Source organism: Candoia aspera, chromosome 1 (genome assembly GCF_035149785.1).
Source record: "Candoia aspera isolate rCanAsp1 chromosome 1, rCanAsp1.hap2, whole genome shotgun sequence".
Lineage (NCBI taxonomy): Eukaryota > Metazoa > Chordata > Lepidosauria > Squamata > Boidae > Candoia > Candoia aspera.
Window position 1 is genome coordinate 46,957,908 of NC_086153.1, and position 17,489 is coordinate 46,975,396.

The 17,489-nt window shown below is 38.3% G+C and overlaps 1 protein-coding gene across 2 annotated transcripts in view; it reads left to right on the forward strand.

The window, feature by feature from the left end:
• PPP2R5A (protein phosphatase 2 regulatory subunit B'alpha) overlaps positions 1–17,489 on the forward strand; it is a 50,707-nt gene that overhangs the window by 30,665 nt on the left and 2,553 nt on the right. Inside the window, exons 6-12 of one of the 2 annotated variants that reach the window (XM_063303235.1) lie at positions 1,241–1,300; positions 2,308–2,416; positions 5,599–5,652; positions 8,360–8,410; positions 9,461–9,580; positions 9,661–9,788; positions 15,102–15,203. In XM_063303235.1, the coding sequence (XP_063159305.1) occupies positions 1,241–1,300; positions 2,308–2,416; positions 5,599–5,652; positions 8,360–8,410; positions 9,461–9,580; positions 9,661–9,788; positions 15,102–15,203 (624 nt within the window). The remainder of the gene's footprint in view (positions 1–1,240; positions 1,301–2,307; positions 2,417–5,598; positions 5,653–8,359; positions 8,411–9,460; positions 9,581–9,660; positions 9,789–15,101; positions 15,204–17,489) is intronic. The other variant, XM_063303244.1, reaches the window with a different exon arrangement.

Genomic DNA, 17,489 nt, shown 5'->3' on the forward strand with positions numbered 1-17,489 from the left:
TTGGAAGGTACTATAAGAAATATTACTAGTTGTTTGTGGAGCTGCTATTTGCCTTATGAAGAAACAAGTGTTCTTAAAAGCCTGCACCATGCCATGTTCTATTCAACACTTCTAATTTGCCTGCAGGAGGAAATCCCCAAAGACTTCAAGTTAGAACATTCTTGATAGCAGAAAGCAGGATGAGGATATCTGATCTTTTCTTCCCTCTGTAGTTCTTAGCATCATCTCCCACATTGCCCTAGAAGAACTGCAACATTTTCTTGGAAGCAGGGAACCAATTAGTATACTTTCTCCAGCTACCAGTGGAAATGCTTTGCTGGAAAGGAAGTTTCCCACAGATTAATAGAGTCCTTCTATTCACAGTTGGGAGACATTAGATCCAAATCATACTACTAGTGTAACTAGATAAAAATACGATTACATCATTAATAATTAGGTCTCATTATTGATTGGGGAAATGTTAAGCTCGAATTGAACGGAACATTCTTGACAGCTGTTTGAAATACAAATGGTCTTTGATACAAAATACCTAGATGTAGCATTATATCCTAACTTTCCATTTCTAGTGCTAGGATAACATGGTATGGGATTATAAATATTTCTTTTATTTTATAAAGCAAGGATGGGCTTGGAGGTTGCACTTTGGTCTTGTTCCATTCCTGGGAGGGAATGCAGGGCTGAGGGTGGTATATGATATCACAAGAATGATGTAGCCTAGAGGTCTCACTTTTTTTTCCTGCATTGAGGAGGTGGGTGGGGTGGTGTCATGGTGCAAAGTGGGCACCTTAAACTTCTGTAGTGCTTTGGGCAATCAGTTTGTCCTCAACCCTCCCACAGAAAAAAATGACTTGACTACTTGGGGTTTTCTTAGTTATGAAGGTTTGCAAGGGATTCAAAAACTTAAGGCATCCATTTTATGCCTTGATTCTAAGGGGGCTCTGGAGCTAGAAAAGGGGTTATCTGGGGCCACATGTGAGCTGCAGGTTGCCCCTTTCTGTTCTGAAGGCTTAGTTTGATAGTTGTGATCTGCTCTGGATCTTTCCCAGTACTGTGTGGTATCTATTTTAAGGCAATCCCCTTGCACTTATCTTAAGTGCACTTCAAATGTGAGGTGCAGTTCTGCTAAGAGTTTTCAAGAAAAATAATAACCCCTCAATTGTCAAGTGTAGAACTTTTTAATATTTAATTGCATTTTCCTCTTTCCTTTTTGTTCAAACATTAACTGCAATTTTTTAAACAGGTTTATATATGAAACAGAACATTTCAATGGTGTTGCTGAGCTACTTGAGATACTGGGAAGGTAGGTTGATTTTTTTCACTGCGGTCAGGAAGGACAGAAGTTTGCATCCGGGTTGGTGCTTTTTTTTTTTTAAACCAGTGGTTACAATTATCATCACCACCCCAATTATTTTTAGGCCTGCAGGGGAGATAATGTAACTGAAATGAGCTCTTGGGATTATTATACTCTTGAGAGGACCAAGTGGTTTGCAAGAAGACACCATATGGACATTGGTACTCGTCTTAGAAAACCAGGCTTTTGAGTAAATATGCTTCTACAAAACATTAAGTAGGGGTACTGTGAAGTTCAGATGACTTGCAGAATTGCTATGTGGGGATATCTTCTATAAACCAACAAACAAAACATGTAAGGCAGTATGCAATGGTACAGTATGCGTCTGCAATAGAACAGACCCTGCCAGCCTGATGGATTCATTTCCCCCTTTCAAACAGGATTTGGAGGATTTGGAATAGAGAAGAAGGGGAGGAAAGAAAAGGAAATGAAAATCCTATGATATTAGTGGAAATCCTCTTGCATAAAGTTGTAGGAGGTCCATAAACTGCATGTAATTAATTTACATTCCATGGAACAGTTAACAATTTTCTTGCAGTTCAGATGTGTTTTCTTGATCTATGATCTTTTTCATACAGTGAATAAAGTGTTAGAAATGATCCCAAGTTGGTGCAAATTGGAGTAATGAATATGCTCTGATTTAATTTCTATCATACTTAAACCACTTTTTTTCTGGTTGGTGGGATGTGCAGTTGGTGCTGATATGGGGAACCAAGCTTGATAAGCAGTGCCTAGGATTTGCTGGTTTGTAGCCACTAATTTCAGAAACAAGATTGGAAAAGTAACTGGTCCTTGTTGCCCTGTGGAAAATAGAGCTGGTCTTGTTCTATGTATTTGTAAAAGGTATAGTGTTATTCACAGTCTTAAAAATAAAATTTCAACTCAATAAATAATACATTTATTACATGTATTGCTGCACTACAGTAAGTGTTCGTGTCTAATTCATTTTTTTCCAGTATTATCAATGGTTTTGCATTGCCACTGAAAGCCGAACATAAACAATTCCTTCTGAAGGTTCTTATTCCCATGCATACTGCAAAGGGATTAGCGTTATTTCATGCACAGGTATGTTGATCTGAGAGAATAAAATATTATTGCATGTTGAAGCTGAAGTAATGTTGTGGCTAAACAGATTTAATTGTGCAGACTGACTTTTTGGGAGAGGGTCACTATTTAAAGATACATAGTTTTTAATATATTTCACACAGTGGAAAATCAGAATGAATATTTACTTGCACTCTGCCTAGGGTCTTTATGAACCAGCATTGTAAAAAAAATGTTTTTCCTTAACTACTTGATCTGTTCTTTTGAATTTACAGTATCTATTATAGATTATCTGTACATTGTAATTTAAAAAATAAATTACCTGTATGCACTTTAGAGGCATAGCTTGAAATCTCTGCTTCCCAAGGTGTTTGATACAAGAGTTAAATAGGGTACTAACCAATAACATTAAACAGTAATTATCTGCCTTCTGAGAGTCATCTGATGATGCTATCAGTGTGTGGCACTTGGGTAAATGTTCCCTTTCTGTGCTTGACAGCTGAGTTGGTGTTGTCATTCATTGTGGTCCATGTGCTATATGATGCTTACAAGAGTCTTTATTCTTAAAAACTGAAGATTTAAAATGCTACTTTAATATATAATGGCTTGAGTATAGAATCCTCAAGGATACAGTTGTAGTGATTTACAAAATAGATTGCACTGAAGAAATGAAGAAATTCTATGTCTGAACATCTTCTACTATAATCTTATGAGCTAAAATTAGGAAGAAAAGTGGTAATGTTGGAAGCCATTTCAATGTACAATCATTTTGCCCAGTGATCAGATCTGGTGATAGGTACTAAAAATAATTGGACAAAAGTTAATAAAATAGTAAGAAATTTCTTGGTTACTTTTATAATATATTAAAATATGTATTCTTCTAATAAATGAATAAATTGTAACATATTGGGATCAATATACTGAGATATTTATCTCAAACATATTGAAATGGTGCTGTTATATTGATGAAGCTCAAATTCTTCCTATTGGATTATTCCTCTGGATCTTTTTCTTTGCCCTGTTCCCTCAAACTCAATCCCAACTCTCCCCAGAGAAAAACTGAAGACATACCTAGGGTTTGCATGAGCAACAAGGAAATATTCCATTTATATGAATGTGAGAGGATCTTTGAGAATAAGTTCTCTTTAAATGGATGCCTCTTAGATTGGCTGTTCATTTCTAAATGCTGAGCAGGGAGTAGATACTATATAAGCCCAAGAACTGAATCTGACTCTGGAACTTAGCTCATAGTATAGTAATTTAACTGAGTTACACTTTCTCTATAGGTTTATAATCATGTATATAGGTCTCATATTACACCTTAGTTGCTTCTTTGTTGTGGTCTTTGTGATTCATGAAAAAGGGTTTTACTCTTGCATGAAATTCTGTTCAGAATCTTCTAGATCTTAAAGGATTTTGGCTAGATTCTTACCTTTTCTACATAAGTACTTATGTGTGGATCCTGCTAATTCCTTTAGTTAGCATTGGCATTTTTGTAGATTCAAATGCTCCTTTTCTTCATAGACTCTTAGAAAAATTGAATGATTATGATGATGAAGAATATCAAGGAAGCAGGGAATAGAAGGAGGTAGGGCACAATAAAAATGAATGATTGTAGCTGGTCTTTTGATGTCAGCAGACTGGAGCTATTAGTGGTGTAGGAAGTACGTCAAGTATTCAAGGCTTACCCCAGGATCAGATAGGTCAAATCTGACAGCACTGTGATTATCTGCTCCCTAATTAGGATAGGTGTCACAAAATTTATTCTGCTTTTGAATTTCATCTCTCAGCTGTGGCACTGTTGTGTCATCAAGCTAACTTCATGAAGATCCATTTGGCTGGAGAGAACAGCATGTTGGCCAACAAACTCAGCTGAATCTGGTTGGTTACTCAAGAATTGGAGCTACATTCTGCAATTAAGGCCCTTATCAAGGGTTGTTAGTACAATCTGGCAATTGATCTTTTTGTGTTTTGAAGCAGCACACAATATCTCTGCTTCTTCAGCAGAAAAGGGACAGGTTCAGTGTCTTGGCAATGCTTTTCCTCCTGGATAGGCCTCTACTCTAATTACTTTCCTTTCAGTCCCTTTGATAATCAGGGTACTTGCAAAGAACTGCAAGGATTCAAGCAACTGCATTCTTATCCATCCTGAGTACCTTGGCAATAGTATACTCCACTGTTACATCTGGCTCACAAAAATTATCTCTGCCTCTTCAAGCACTATTATCCCTCCACTGGGGACAAGTTTACGAACCAGACTTTGATTCATTGCATCTCACAGTGTAAAGAATTCAGCCTTGCTTCCTTTCCATTTACAAATAGATGAGAAATCTTTTACTTCGAAACTCTGTCACAAACTCTTACACTGAGTAGGCAGAAAAGGAATAACTCTCTGAAGTGGCAGATGTTTCATGTTATGGCTTTTCAACTAAACTTATATCAGTAGGACTAACTAGCGATGCTTACTGGGTATCCAAGTTCAGTCCTCAACAGTGGTAGCAACTTCTGGAGCCTTTCTTCACAAGATCCTTTTGCCAGAGTTCTTTTGCACAGCTACATGGTCTGAACTTTGGGTGTTTCTTCAGTGCTGCTGCTTGAATATTTAGCCCCCCTCCCCCCACCCTAAAAGCAGCATTTGACAGAACAGTCTTCACTTCTCTCATCTTACAAACATCATCCCATTTTGGGGCAACAAATGGCTATGTACCCCTGCGTGTAAATTACAGAGATCACAATGAAGAAGAACTGGTGTAACTGATGATGTTGATGATGACAATTGTATGATGCCTGACTCTCAGTGACTCTTGGCAACCCAGGACCTCATACAATTCTCATAAGCTCTTTGAGTGGTCATCTGTGAATTTATACAACCAGCCCTCCAAATTTACTTATTGCCAGGTGACATCAGTTTTTCCCTCTTCATCAAAGGGATTGCTGTACCAATCTTTGAAACTAAAAACGTCGGTAGGGTTCATGCCTAGATATGCTTGGTATACAGAGAGGATGGTATTCCCATCAAATGTTTGTAAAGTCTATAAGGTTCCAGAAGAGGCTGAACACAGGCAGAAAACCATACATATGAATGACAGATGACTACTCAAAGAATTTGTCGCAGATAAATCTTTTTTTTAAAGATTTTTTTTAATTATAAGAATTTAGTAATGCTGTAATAAACTATTAATTTTTTAAAAACTTTTTTAAAGCTGGCATACTGTGTTGTTCAGTTCCTGGAAAAAGATATGACATTAACAGAGCCTGTAAGTATTGTTGTTTTTGACTGTCTCTGAACTTTTGCAATACAGCTCAAACTTTCATTAACTTAGATCTAGCAGGCCAGGGAATAGTGATTATCCAAACCTCTGCACCAATGTGGTTCAGCAGCTAGAGTTTGCAGCAAGAACTCATAATTCATATGCAGCCTATATAGATCCTGCCATTATTTATAACGCATCAATAGAATAGGAATGGGAGACTTGACCATATATGTACCCCAGAAGTTAATGGAAGACACTTAGTTAGTGTCCTTGGCAAACCCTGTCCAGAATCCTGGCATCTTCATTTGCTTGACTTTAGAAGTAGTTTCTTAAGCAAGTCATTAGCTTTCCATTACTGTTTATACAGTGTGTTTTAACTCTCGAGATATTCCTAAAATCAGTTCCTTTGGTCCTTGTGCTGTCATACTGAATCTGCTTATCCAATAACTATATTTATGAGTACAGTAATTATTATATTAATACAACAGATACACATTCAAAACTGTAAATTGTTTAAATAGATAGGATTGAACAGATACTTATCAGAAGTGGCCCTTACTTTAGAATGCTGATAAAATAATATGTAATAATGGGGTGAATAAGGGGAAAGCTGAGGATACTGTACTAGCAACTTTAGAACAAAGAATATTCTAACACAGCCTCCCCCAACTGATATCATCTGTTATCAGTTCCAGTCAGGAGAAAATTATTCTAAAACGTTAATGAAATTGAGTTCTATGGTTTATTTTTATAGCTTCGTGAATTGGTTACATAAAGTTTGTGGCTATACATAACAATAGAGAAGACTGCAACTGTATAAACATAACATACACCTGAACATTTTTAACATTGTTGTTGTTGTTGTTGTTATTGTAAAGTAGACTAGAATAATCATATGCCTGTTTACTGAAAAGCAAGTTCCATTGTGTGCAGTAGTTTATTCCAGGTAATTAAATGTTCATTACAATTGCTTAAAAGCTTGCAAACTGCCATTTTATTTATTAAGTAATCATTTTTATTGAATATATTACTTTAGAGCAACAGGGTTTTTGAACTTTTTAAAAAAAAATCTGAAAATTTCACATCTAATTTGTGTTTCAAGCATCAGTATGTGCCATTTCTTCTCCAGGATAAACTAGTGAATGACTGTAGCTATGTGTGTTTTTATTTGAGTCTGCCCCATTCAGAGTAAAAGGGTAGGAGCAGAACTTCTATAATAATATGGCATTAGGTGAGAGGGGTTCCCTTCCTTGTTTTACCTTGTTGCTGTCTTGTGCAAGGAAGTATTTTTTCTATCTCAGCTTGAAATATAGGATGAGGGAGAAGCTGTATGAAACAATCAGATGTAGGGGATGAGATGAGATAGAAATCATCTCCTTTCGCCAGTGTGGCATTTCCTAATTTAAAAATCGCACTGATTTTTATAGATGAATGTGGCAGATGTAAAAAGAAACAAACATTGCTGCATCACATCTGGACTCTAAATTTTTACCTAACTCAATGCACCCTTTCAAGAATTAAAGCTTGGCTTTAGCTATATTTTACTCTTGCTTTAAAAAGTTCTGTCAGCTTAGCTATTAACTCTCTTAATTAGTTAAGATAGGGTGGTTTAGGGTGAGTTTCACAGTAGCAGAGCTGGCAAACCAAGTTGGTTTCCTGGGCCATAAAATATTGTTGTCTTAATTCAAAAGTTATCTTACTAGGGAACATTTCTTTACACCGCACTGAAGTTTAGAACAATGTGTTAGGAGGTAGTTGGGTTAGTCCCCATACTCTTCCTATAGAACTAGGTCTAACTGCATCTCCTCATTTGCATATGTACTTGACAACAAGGAGCGAATATTGGGATCTTTAGCAGAAAATGGAGTTGTCAGGACAGCCTCCAAAGAGCCCTCTGATACGAGGAGAAAGTGATGACTCTTCTGGACCAGGGCTCTTGAGAAATTTAGGGAATCATGACCACATGTCAGAGAAGAGCTGGAGATGAATGCTTCTCCAGAAACCATTGGAAATGAAGACTTTTTAGAACCCATGTCCCTTCCTCACAACTGTATAGAGCAAAGATTACTCAGGCTGTGACACAGTGAATGGCTGTATTTTTCAGCAGCTGGTGGCATTGAAGGGCATGCAGCCTTTTATCCTGAAAATGATATATAGCTATACGTGAATAATAGTAATCAATAGACTTATTTTCTATTAATTGTATGTTTCCCAGAAAACTCTGGTTAAGGAATGATTGAGAAATTTATTTATTTGTCATATTTCTTCACCACCCATCTTGTGTTGCGACGACTCTGGGCATTTAAATAGGGAAGGGTCAGGTGGTAGAACTTCTAGAGAATATGCAAGGATCTTTTTAAAAAAAAAAGTTACATGGAGGCATGTCTCACTAAACCCTAATGTGGTGTGTTTGCATTTATCGTATGAACCCAGTCAATTATCCTTAAATTCAAGAAATCATTGTTAAGCTACTATGGCTTAATGTGATGAGTGAATCCAGTAATTCACTAATCTGTGACCTCTCATTTATAAATGTATAATGAAAAAACTTTGCAGTATAGTTGGAACAAAATCCATTTTTGAAGCTACACCACTGTCAAATACATTGATCAAATTATTGAATTAAGTAAATTTAAATGTGGAATTGTCATCATTGAAAACTTAAGTTTTCATAAGTATGTCCTGATGAGTTTTTATTTTTGCAACCCAGGTTATTAGAGGATTGCTGAAATTTTGGCCAAAAACATGCAGCCAGAAAGAGGTAAGTTTGAATATTTTTCTAACTCATACTAAAATTAATGAAGTACAGCTCAGCAGGGCCTTAAGCATGACCCTTCTCTGGAGGAATCCTGTGGGATTTAGAGTTCTTAGTCACTTTCCCAGAGTCACCTGTTTGTGGTAAGGCAGCATGATGGGGCATTATGGAGAACATGAGTTTTCTTTGTATCTCCTACCAATGCACACTTCCCAGGCTGATACACTTCAAAGTATGCTTTTAAGGGGAATTTGCAGAGTTTTCATTCCTTTTCTAGCATGCTGCCCATTTATGGACTTTTGAGAAAGGAAAGAAAACCAGATCTGAGTCTTGCATGTGAATTTCAGGCAGGGAGGAAATGTGCCCTGCATATTCTTAAGAAATGAGTAATTACATTGTGTTAAATCAGAAATAGTTATCTTTTAAGAATAAAGTGACCGTTGCAAGCCTATCTTTAAAAGGTACTTATTTTAGAGAATTTGTACCTGCTCACATGACATAGTGGTACTGTACATAGTGTTATGTGTAGTAATGCGTAGGCATATATAAATACTGTTCACATTTTGTTTTACAGAATTTTAGTCATGTTGTTGAGTATGGAGTTTCTGAATTATATGTTATTTTAATCATAGTTGCTGCAGGATATTTGTGCTTACAACTGCTTAGCTCTGAATCACAACCTCAGTGTCCATGTAAACCTGTATGTATCCATATAAAAGCCTAGGAATTTTTAATTTGGGTAATTTTAAAACCATTTACTAGAGCATGTCAGTAGATAGTTCTAAGAATATCAGATCTGTAGCATTACTGATATTCAAAGGATGAAGAATTTGTAGGCAATCTCGGTAAGACACTTCATGTAAGAACAAGATATACCTACTAGTATTTTGTTTCAGTAATTTGTATCAAATTAAGGATACTTTATATATATAAAAAAAACATGTGCATAGATTACAGAAAATCCTAGAAAAAATGGTATTTTTTAGACATTTGTCTTTCTGGCTAATGATGTTACTATACAAACCTTTCTTGCCTAAATGCTTTTCCTTGTAACAGGTCATGTTTTTAGGTGAAATTGAAGAAATTCTGGATGTAATAGAACCAACACAGTTCAAAAAAATACAAGAGCCTCTCTTTAAACAGATAGCAAAGTGTGTGTCAAGTTCACATTTTCAGGTATAACTTGAGATTTTCAAAATTTAAAAATTGCTACTATCCAATCTTCTTGTCCTGATATTTTAAAATGTGTATTTCAGATTGCAGAAAGGGCTCTGTACTTTTGGAATAATGAGTACATTCTTGGTCTGATTGAAGAGAACATTGATACAATTTTGCCAATTATGTTTGGCAGTTTATATAAGATCTCCAAAGAACACTGGAATCCGTATGTACTTATTGTTTAGTCTTTTAAAATGCCTTTATGTATTGTGCATTAGTCTGTCTTAAATCTTTTGGTTTGTTGGGCATACACACCATGTTAAAAGAATGTATATGGTGTGATGAAAATGCATGGAAAAACAACTCTGCACAGAACTGCAAGTGCTGAATCATTGATATTGCTACTTGTAGGATGTGTTTTGAAATAGTTTATTATGCATTGTCATAAAATCATAAAGTTGGAAGTGACCTCAGTTCACCTAGTGCAAACTGTCTGCTCAGTGCAGGATCTATTAGAGCATTTCTGATAGATGACCATCCGGCCTCTGTTTGAAGACCTCCAGTGAAGGAGAAGATGCCTCATCATGAGGCAGTCTGTTCCACTGATTGACAGCTCTAATGATAGGAAATTCCCCCTCATAGCTAATCTGAATCTACTTCCCTATACTTTCACCCTAGGGTTCTGGTTGTGCCCCTCAGGGCAAAAGAGGACACATCTCTAGATATTACCTGATGACTTATTTCCCCTCAATCTGCTTTTTCAGGCTAAATCTATCCAGTTCCTTTAACCATTCCTCACAGGACTTCATTTCCAGCCCATATCACCTTGGTAGCCTTCCTCTGAACTTCTTCTAGTTTGTGGGTATCTGTTTTAGATTGCAGTGCCCAAACTGGACACAGTGTTGTGAGTGGGACACAACACTGACCTCGTCAAGGCAAAATAGAGTGAGACAATTACTTGATCCCATGATCTCTATACTCCTGTGTATATATTCCAAACTAGCATTTGCCTTGTTAGCAACTGCATCAAAACTGTAAGCTCATGTTTAAGTTGTGATCTGCTTGAACATCCAGATCCTTTTCATGTGTACTGCTGCCAAGCCAAGTCTCCCCCATTGTATATTTGTTTCTTTCATTTTTCCCATTAGATGCAGGAGGAACTTTTATTAGGCCTGGGTTGATGTTTGTATCTTCTCTTTCTCTTCTGAAGTGTTAGGTATTCCTAGTTTTGTGCCATCTGCAAATTTGGTAGTCATCCCCTTAACTCCTTCCAGGTCAGTAATAAAAATGCTGAACAGTACAGAGCCCAGGACAGAGATCTGTGGCATTCCACTTTGTGCTGCTGTCCAAGTTGATATGGAGACATTTATAAGTGGTCATTCAGCCAATTACAAATCCATCTAAGAGTGATATCATCTAGCCCATATTTTACAGTTTTATTGAGGATTTCATAAGAGGCTTTGTCAAATGCTTTGCTGTGGTCAAGGTCCAACCTTTCAGCCAAAATGCAATAAAATGTTACTTGTTGAGTGCAGTCAAAACTATGACAGCAACCAACTACTTAAAAATCTACATTGTTGTTTATTCGTTTAGTCGCTTCCGACTCTTCGTGACTTCATGGACCAGCCCACGCCAGAGCTTCCTGTCGGTCGTCAACACCCCCAGCTCCCCCAGGGATGAGTCCGTCACCTCTAGAATATCATCCATCCACCTTGCCCTTGGTCGGCCCCTCTTCCTTTTGCCTTCCACTCTCCCTAGCATCAGCATCTTCTCCAGGGTGTCCTGTCTTCTCATTATGTGGCCAAAGTATTTCAGTTTTGCCTTGAATATCATTCCCTCAAGTGAGCAGTCTGGCTTTATTTCCTGGAGGATGGACTGGTTCGATCTTCTTGCAGTCCAAGGCACTCTCAGAATTCTCCTCCAACACCACAGTTCAAAAGCATCAATCTTCCTTCTCTCAGCCTTCCTTATGGTCCAGCTCTCGCAGCCATATGTTACTACGGGGAACACCATTGCTTTAACTATGCGGACCTTTGTTGTCAGTGTGATGTCTCTGCTCTTAACTATTTTATCGAGATTTGTCATTGCTCTTCTTCCAAGGATTAAGCATCTTCTGATTTCCTGACTGCAGTCAGCATCTGCAGTAATCTTCGCACTTAGGAATACAAAGTCTTTCACTGCTTCTACATTTTCTCCCTCTATTTGCCAGTTATCAATCAAGCTGGTTGCCATAATCTTGGTTTTTTTGAGGTTTAGCTGCAAACCAGCTTTTGCACTTTCTTCTTTCACCTTCATCATAAGGCTCCTCAGTTCCTCTTCACTTTCAGCCATCAAAGTGGTATCATCTGCATATCTGAGATTGTTAATGTTTCTTCCAGCAATTTTAACTCCAGCCTTGGATTCCTCAAGGCCAGCTTGTCACATGATGTGTTCTGCATACAAGTTGAATAGGTAGGGTGAGAGGATACAGCCCTGCCGTACTCCTTTCCCAATCTTAAACCAGTCCGTTGTTCCGTGGTCTGTTCTTACTGTTGCTACTTGGTCGTTATACGGATTCTTCAGGAGGCATACAAGATGACTTGGTATCCCCATACCGCTAAGAACTTGCCACAATTTGTTATGGTCAAAGCCTTTAGAATAGTCAATAAAACAGAAATAGATGTTTTTCTGAAACTCCCTGGCTTTTTCCATTATCCAGTGGATATTGGCAATTTGGTCTCTAGTTCCTCTGCCTTTTCTAAACCCAGCTTGTACATCTGGCAATTCTCGCTCCATGAACTGCTGAAGTCTACCTTGCAGGATCTTGAGCATTACCTTACTGGCATGTGAAATGAGTGCCACTGTTCGATAGTTTGAACATTCTTTAGTGTTTCCCTTTTTTGGTATGGGGATATAAGTTGATTTTTTCCAGTCTGATGGCCATTCTTGTGTTTTCCAAATTTGCTGGCATATAGCATGCATTACCTTGACAGCATCATCTTGCAAGATTTTGAACAGTTCAGCTGGGATGCCGTCGTCTCCTGTTGCCTTGTTATTAGCAATGCTTCTTAAGGCCCACTCAACCTCACTCTTCAGGATGTCTGGCTCTAGCTCACTGACCACATCGTCAAAGCTACCCCCGATATTGTTATCCTTCCTATACAGGTCTTCTGTATATTCTTGCCACCTTTTCTTGATCTCTTCTTCTTCTGTTAGGTCCTTGCCATCTTTGTTTTTGATCATACCCATTTTTGCCTGGAATTTACCTCCAATGTTTCTAATTTTCTGGAAGAGGTCTCTTGTCCTTCCTATTCTATTGTCTTCTTCCACTTCCACACATTGCTTGTTTAAAAATAATTCCTTATCTCTTCTGGCTAACCTCTGGAATTTTGCATTTAATTGGGCATATCTCCCCCTATCACAGTTGCCTTTTGCTTTCCTTCTTTCTTGGGCTACTTGTAGTGTCTCAGCAGACAGCCATTTTGCCTTCTTGGTTTTCTCTTTCTTTGGGATGTATTTTGTCGCCACCTCCTGAACAATGCTGCCAACTTCTGTCCAGAGTTCTTCCGGGACCCTATCTACTAAGTCCAGTCCCTTAAATCGATTCTTCACCTCCACGGCATATTCCTTAGGAATATTAGTGAGCTCATATCTAGCTGATCTGTGGGTCTTCCCTAATCTCTTTAGTCTGATCCTAAATTGTGCAAGAAGAAGTTCGTGATCTGAACTACAGTCAGCTCCAGGCCTTGTTTTTACCGACTGTACAGATGTCCGCCACCTTTGGCTGCAAAGGATGTAGTCAATCTGATTTCGGTGTTGTCCATCTGGTGAAGTCCATGTATAAAGCCGTCTCTTAGGTTGTTGGAAGAGAGTGTTTGTTATGCAGAGTGAATTGTCTTGGCAAAATTCTATCAGCCTATGTCCTGCTTCGTTTTGTTCTCCCAGGCCATACTTACCTGTAATTCGAGGTGTCATTTGACTGCCCACCTTAGCATTCCAGTCTCCTGTGATGAAAATAACATCTCTTTTAGGCGTGTTGTCCAGTAGGTGCTGCAGATCCTCATAGAACTGCTCTACTTCAGCTTCTTCAGCATTTGTGGTTGGGGCGTATATTTGGATCACTGTGATGTTAGATGGCTTGCCCTGAATTCGAATTGAGATCATTCTGTCGTTTTTTGGGTTGTATCCAAGCACTGCTTTAGCCACTTTACTATTAATTATGAAGGCTACTCCATTTCTTCTGTGGTCCTCTTGTCCACAGTAGTAGATCTGGTGGTCATTTGATGTGAAGTGGCCCATTCCAGTCCATTTCAGTTCACTGACGCCCAGAATGTCTATCTTTAATCTTGACATCTCACCAATAACCACATCCAATTTGCCCTGGCTCATAGATCTTACATTCCAGGTTCCAATGGTGTGTTGATCCTTAGAACATCGGATTCGCCGTTCACCACCAGCACCGTCGGCCGCTAGCCGTCCTTTCAGCTTTGAGCTAGCTGCGTCATCACGTCTGGGGCTAGTTGAGCTCATCCTCTGTTCCTCCCCAGTAGCATTTTGACCATCTTCCGACCTGGGGGTCTCACCTTCCGATGGTATACCGACATATCTCTGGTTGTACTGATCCATTTAGTTTTCACGGCAAGAATACTGGGGTGGGTTGCCATTACCTTCCCCAGGGATCGCATTTAGTCTGACCTCTCTGTCATGACCTTCCCGTCTTGGGTGGCCCTTCACGGTTTTTAGCTCATGGCATCATTGAGGTGCTCAAGCTCCAGCACCGCGACAAGGTAACGATCCTTTGCTGAAAATCTACATAAAACAGTTTAAAAACTCAGTATGGGATGCAGGATTATGTAAGCAGGTTTCAAGTCACTTAATGGGACTCTTCTCTGTCTTCTCCTTGCTGTGTCCCTAAAATCTTATCCACAGCATCTGCTGGCAGAGGTTTCTGCTGAAAATGGACATCAATAAATTCATTCTCAGAGTTAAAAATTGGTGGTACCAGGGAAGCCTTCCTAGGAAGGCATTCTATAATCAAAATAATGTTGTATTAAAATTAGTCAAATTTTTTATTGTAAGTCATAAGGAATTGACATATGTTAATGGCTAATCACTCTCAAGTAAATCAGTATTTAACACACTTTTTTAGTCAGATAATCATATACCTTGATTTGATTTTTCATTTATTGATAATTTTAGCTGAAATACTAAATATAGGAGGCCCTTATGAATATATTCTTGCATTTTGTACTTTGTGTTAGTTTTGTGCAGCACTCTTTGCACCTACACTTGCCTTTGATTTATATTAGATTGTAATTTTGCAGCTATTTACCATGATAATCAATAATTCAGTCACCCTGTTGCTTTAAGTTTGGTTGATTGAAGACAAATAACACTAATGTCCATGCTTCAGGTTTGCAGAGCCCATCATTTCAAAACTAATTGCTATTGTTTATTTTACATAAAATGGTGGCAGAATGAAAGCAGAAGCTAGATAATCAGACTAGATGATAGAATATCTCTCTTAACAATACTTTTGCAACTTACCCTGTTGTTCTAGGACCATTGTAGCATTGGTATATAATGTGCTGAAAACACTGATGGAGATGAATGGCAAACTATTTGATGAACTCACAAGCACTTACAAAGCAGAAAAACAAAGGTACATTTTTCCAGTTTGATTACAGATAATGTGCCTGAAACGGTCTTCCAGATTAATGCTGATTTGACATTATAATAAAGCAAGTTTTGCAGCTGAATGATCTCTCCCCACTATTCACATTAACAGTGTTTATCCATTTCTACTAAATAAATACATCTCTTCCTTAAACTCATTTCTTCTAAGGAGCCTTGCTTGGGTTACTTAGGCTTGTCTTGTCCTTAGCAGCTCGTCTTGCTCCAAATCCAACCCTTTCCTTTTCACCTTTCCTTTTGCAAGGATTTCTGCTTACACTTGAGGTTTTCTGATTAAGGGCTGTTGCAGGTTTTTGCTTTTCATGTAATAAGGTACAAATTTAAGATTCTGCCTTTCTTGTTACTAACACGCTGATTATAGTTAATCTGCCTAGGTTTTTCAGCAGAGGCGTCTTAACAACTGCATGTTGAGACATCACCTTGCACATCGGACACAGCCTTCTTCAGAGCCTTTGCTTCAGCATAATTTGATTTTTTTGGCTGTTGAGGTTTTGTTGCTCTGTGTGGCAATGTGCTGCTGTTAGTTTGTTTTTACATATGTACATGTGTGCTTCCATTGAATGTATGGAAGGAATTTTTGGTAGGGAAGTAGCCTAAATAATAATACAGAGCTAATCTATTCAGGATGGATCTTTTCCACAGTGCAGAAAAGTGGCTCCTCTCCAAACTGTTTGGAAGCTGTAGTCACCTAGTTTAACACTGCCACTTATTTTCTCCTCTATTCCTTACCAAATTTCCTGTAAATTAAGGGAGAACCGGCACATTTAGGGTTGTGTTAGTAGAACTATAATTTATTAGGTCAGTACCAATGTAGGCTTCATTTCCAGGAAGAAACGAAATATATATCCCTGGAGATGTTTCCCCGTTGGGGAAGCCTGGAGCAGTGTATGAGCTAGATGCTATAGAGGTGTGTTTCTCGACCTCAGAAACTTTAAGATGTGTGGACTTTAACTCACAGAATTCCCCAGCCAGCTATAGAGGGCAGACTGGTATAGGCTGCCAATCTGATCAGCCCTGATCTAGAGACAGTTTGGTTAAAAACTGGTCTCTTAAATTAAAGGGACAGCTTAAAAGATTTTGAAAGTATTCAGTATCTTTTTAAAAACCTTCATATATTGCTTCCTGTTGAAAAAAAATCTCAACATGATCTACTGTGAGCATAGCATTCTGCAGTGCTGTGCATTAAAGGCAGAAAGATACTGTGAAGGTTGGGGGACATGCATGTAAAGTGGATATAAAACGTCTACACACCCCTGTTAAAATGCCAAGTTTTTGAGATGTAAAAAAATCAGACCAAGATAAATCACCTCAGAATTTTTCCACCTTTAATATAACATACAAGCTGTACAATTCAATTGAAAAGCAAACTGAAATCTTTTAGGGCAAAAAAATAAAAATAAAACCGACTGCCTCGTGCAGCAACCATTCAAAGTTATGGTACTGAAAAAATAACTTTGCGACCAAGGCATGCATTCATGACCTTTGCAGCATCTTTCTCTCTGTCATGTGTTCGCCATTACAGTCAATTAGTACATGTTGTTCTGAGCCTGACCCATTTTTTTCTTTTTCTCCCCTCACAGAGCAGAGAGATTGGAGAGGAAGGGATTACGAGAGAGTAAGCAGGCACACAATGGGGAATACACATTGAAAGGAATGTACCAGTGCGGCTGTTTGCCTAGCATACTTGCAGCCCAGCCTCTAGTCCTCTAGCAAACAGCCAGCGCCACCACATTCCCTTCAATGTGTATGCCCCATTGTGTGCCTGCTTACTTTCTTGTAATCCCTTCCTCTCCAATAAATGTAAATACAAACATTAATTCCCTTCTTGCTAATTATCCCAGCACCAGGGTGAACGTTCCAAAGGGCGGGAGAGTGGGGAAAAAGGGAACCTGAAGTAAAATCGTTAAGTTGTGGTCACTAAACGAGGACTAATTGTATTTAAAGAGTTGCAGAAAGGTTCTGTGTGAGCACCTGCTACACGCTCTGAAGCACTGAACATCCTTACCGAGCATTTGTAGATAAACTTTCCAACCCTTGACTTACTTTTGCAGGAGAAGGTCCTGTTCTATTGGGAATTCTAGATATGTGACTCTGCCCCTAGTTTTTGGAGTGATTTTCGTGAGTTTGAAATTTGCTCATTAAGGCCTACTATATTTTCAGTCTGGTTAAATTTACCTTCAGTAAAGAGCTTTCACCTGAATGGAAATACTTTAGCAAGTATTGTGTATATGGCAGCAAAAATTGGTAATAATTA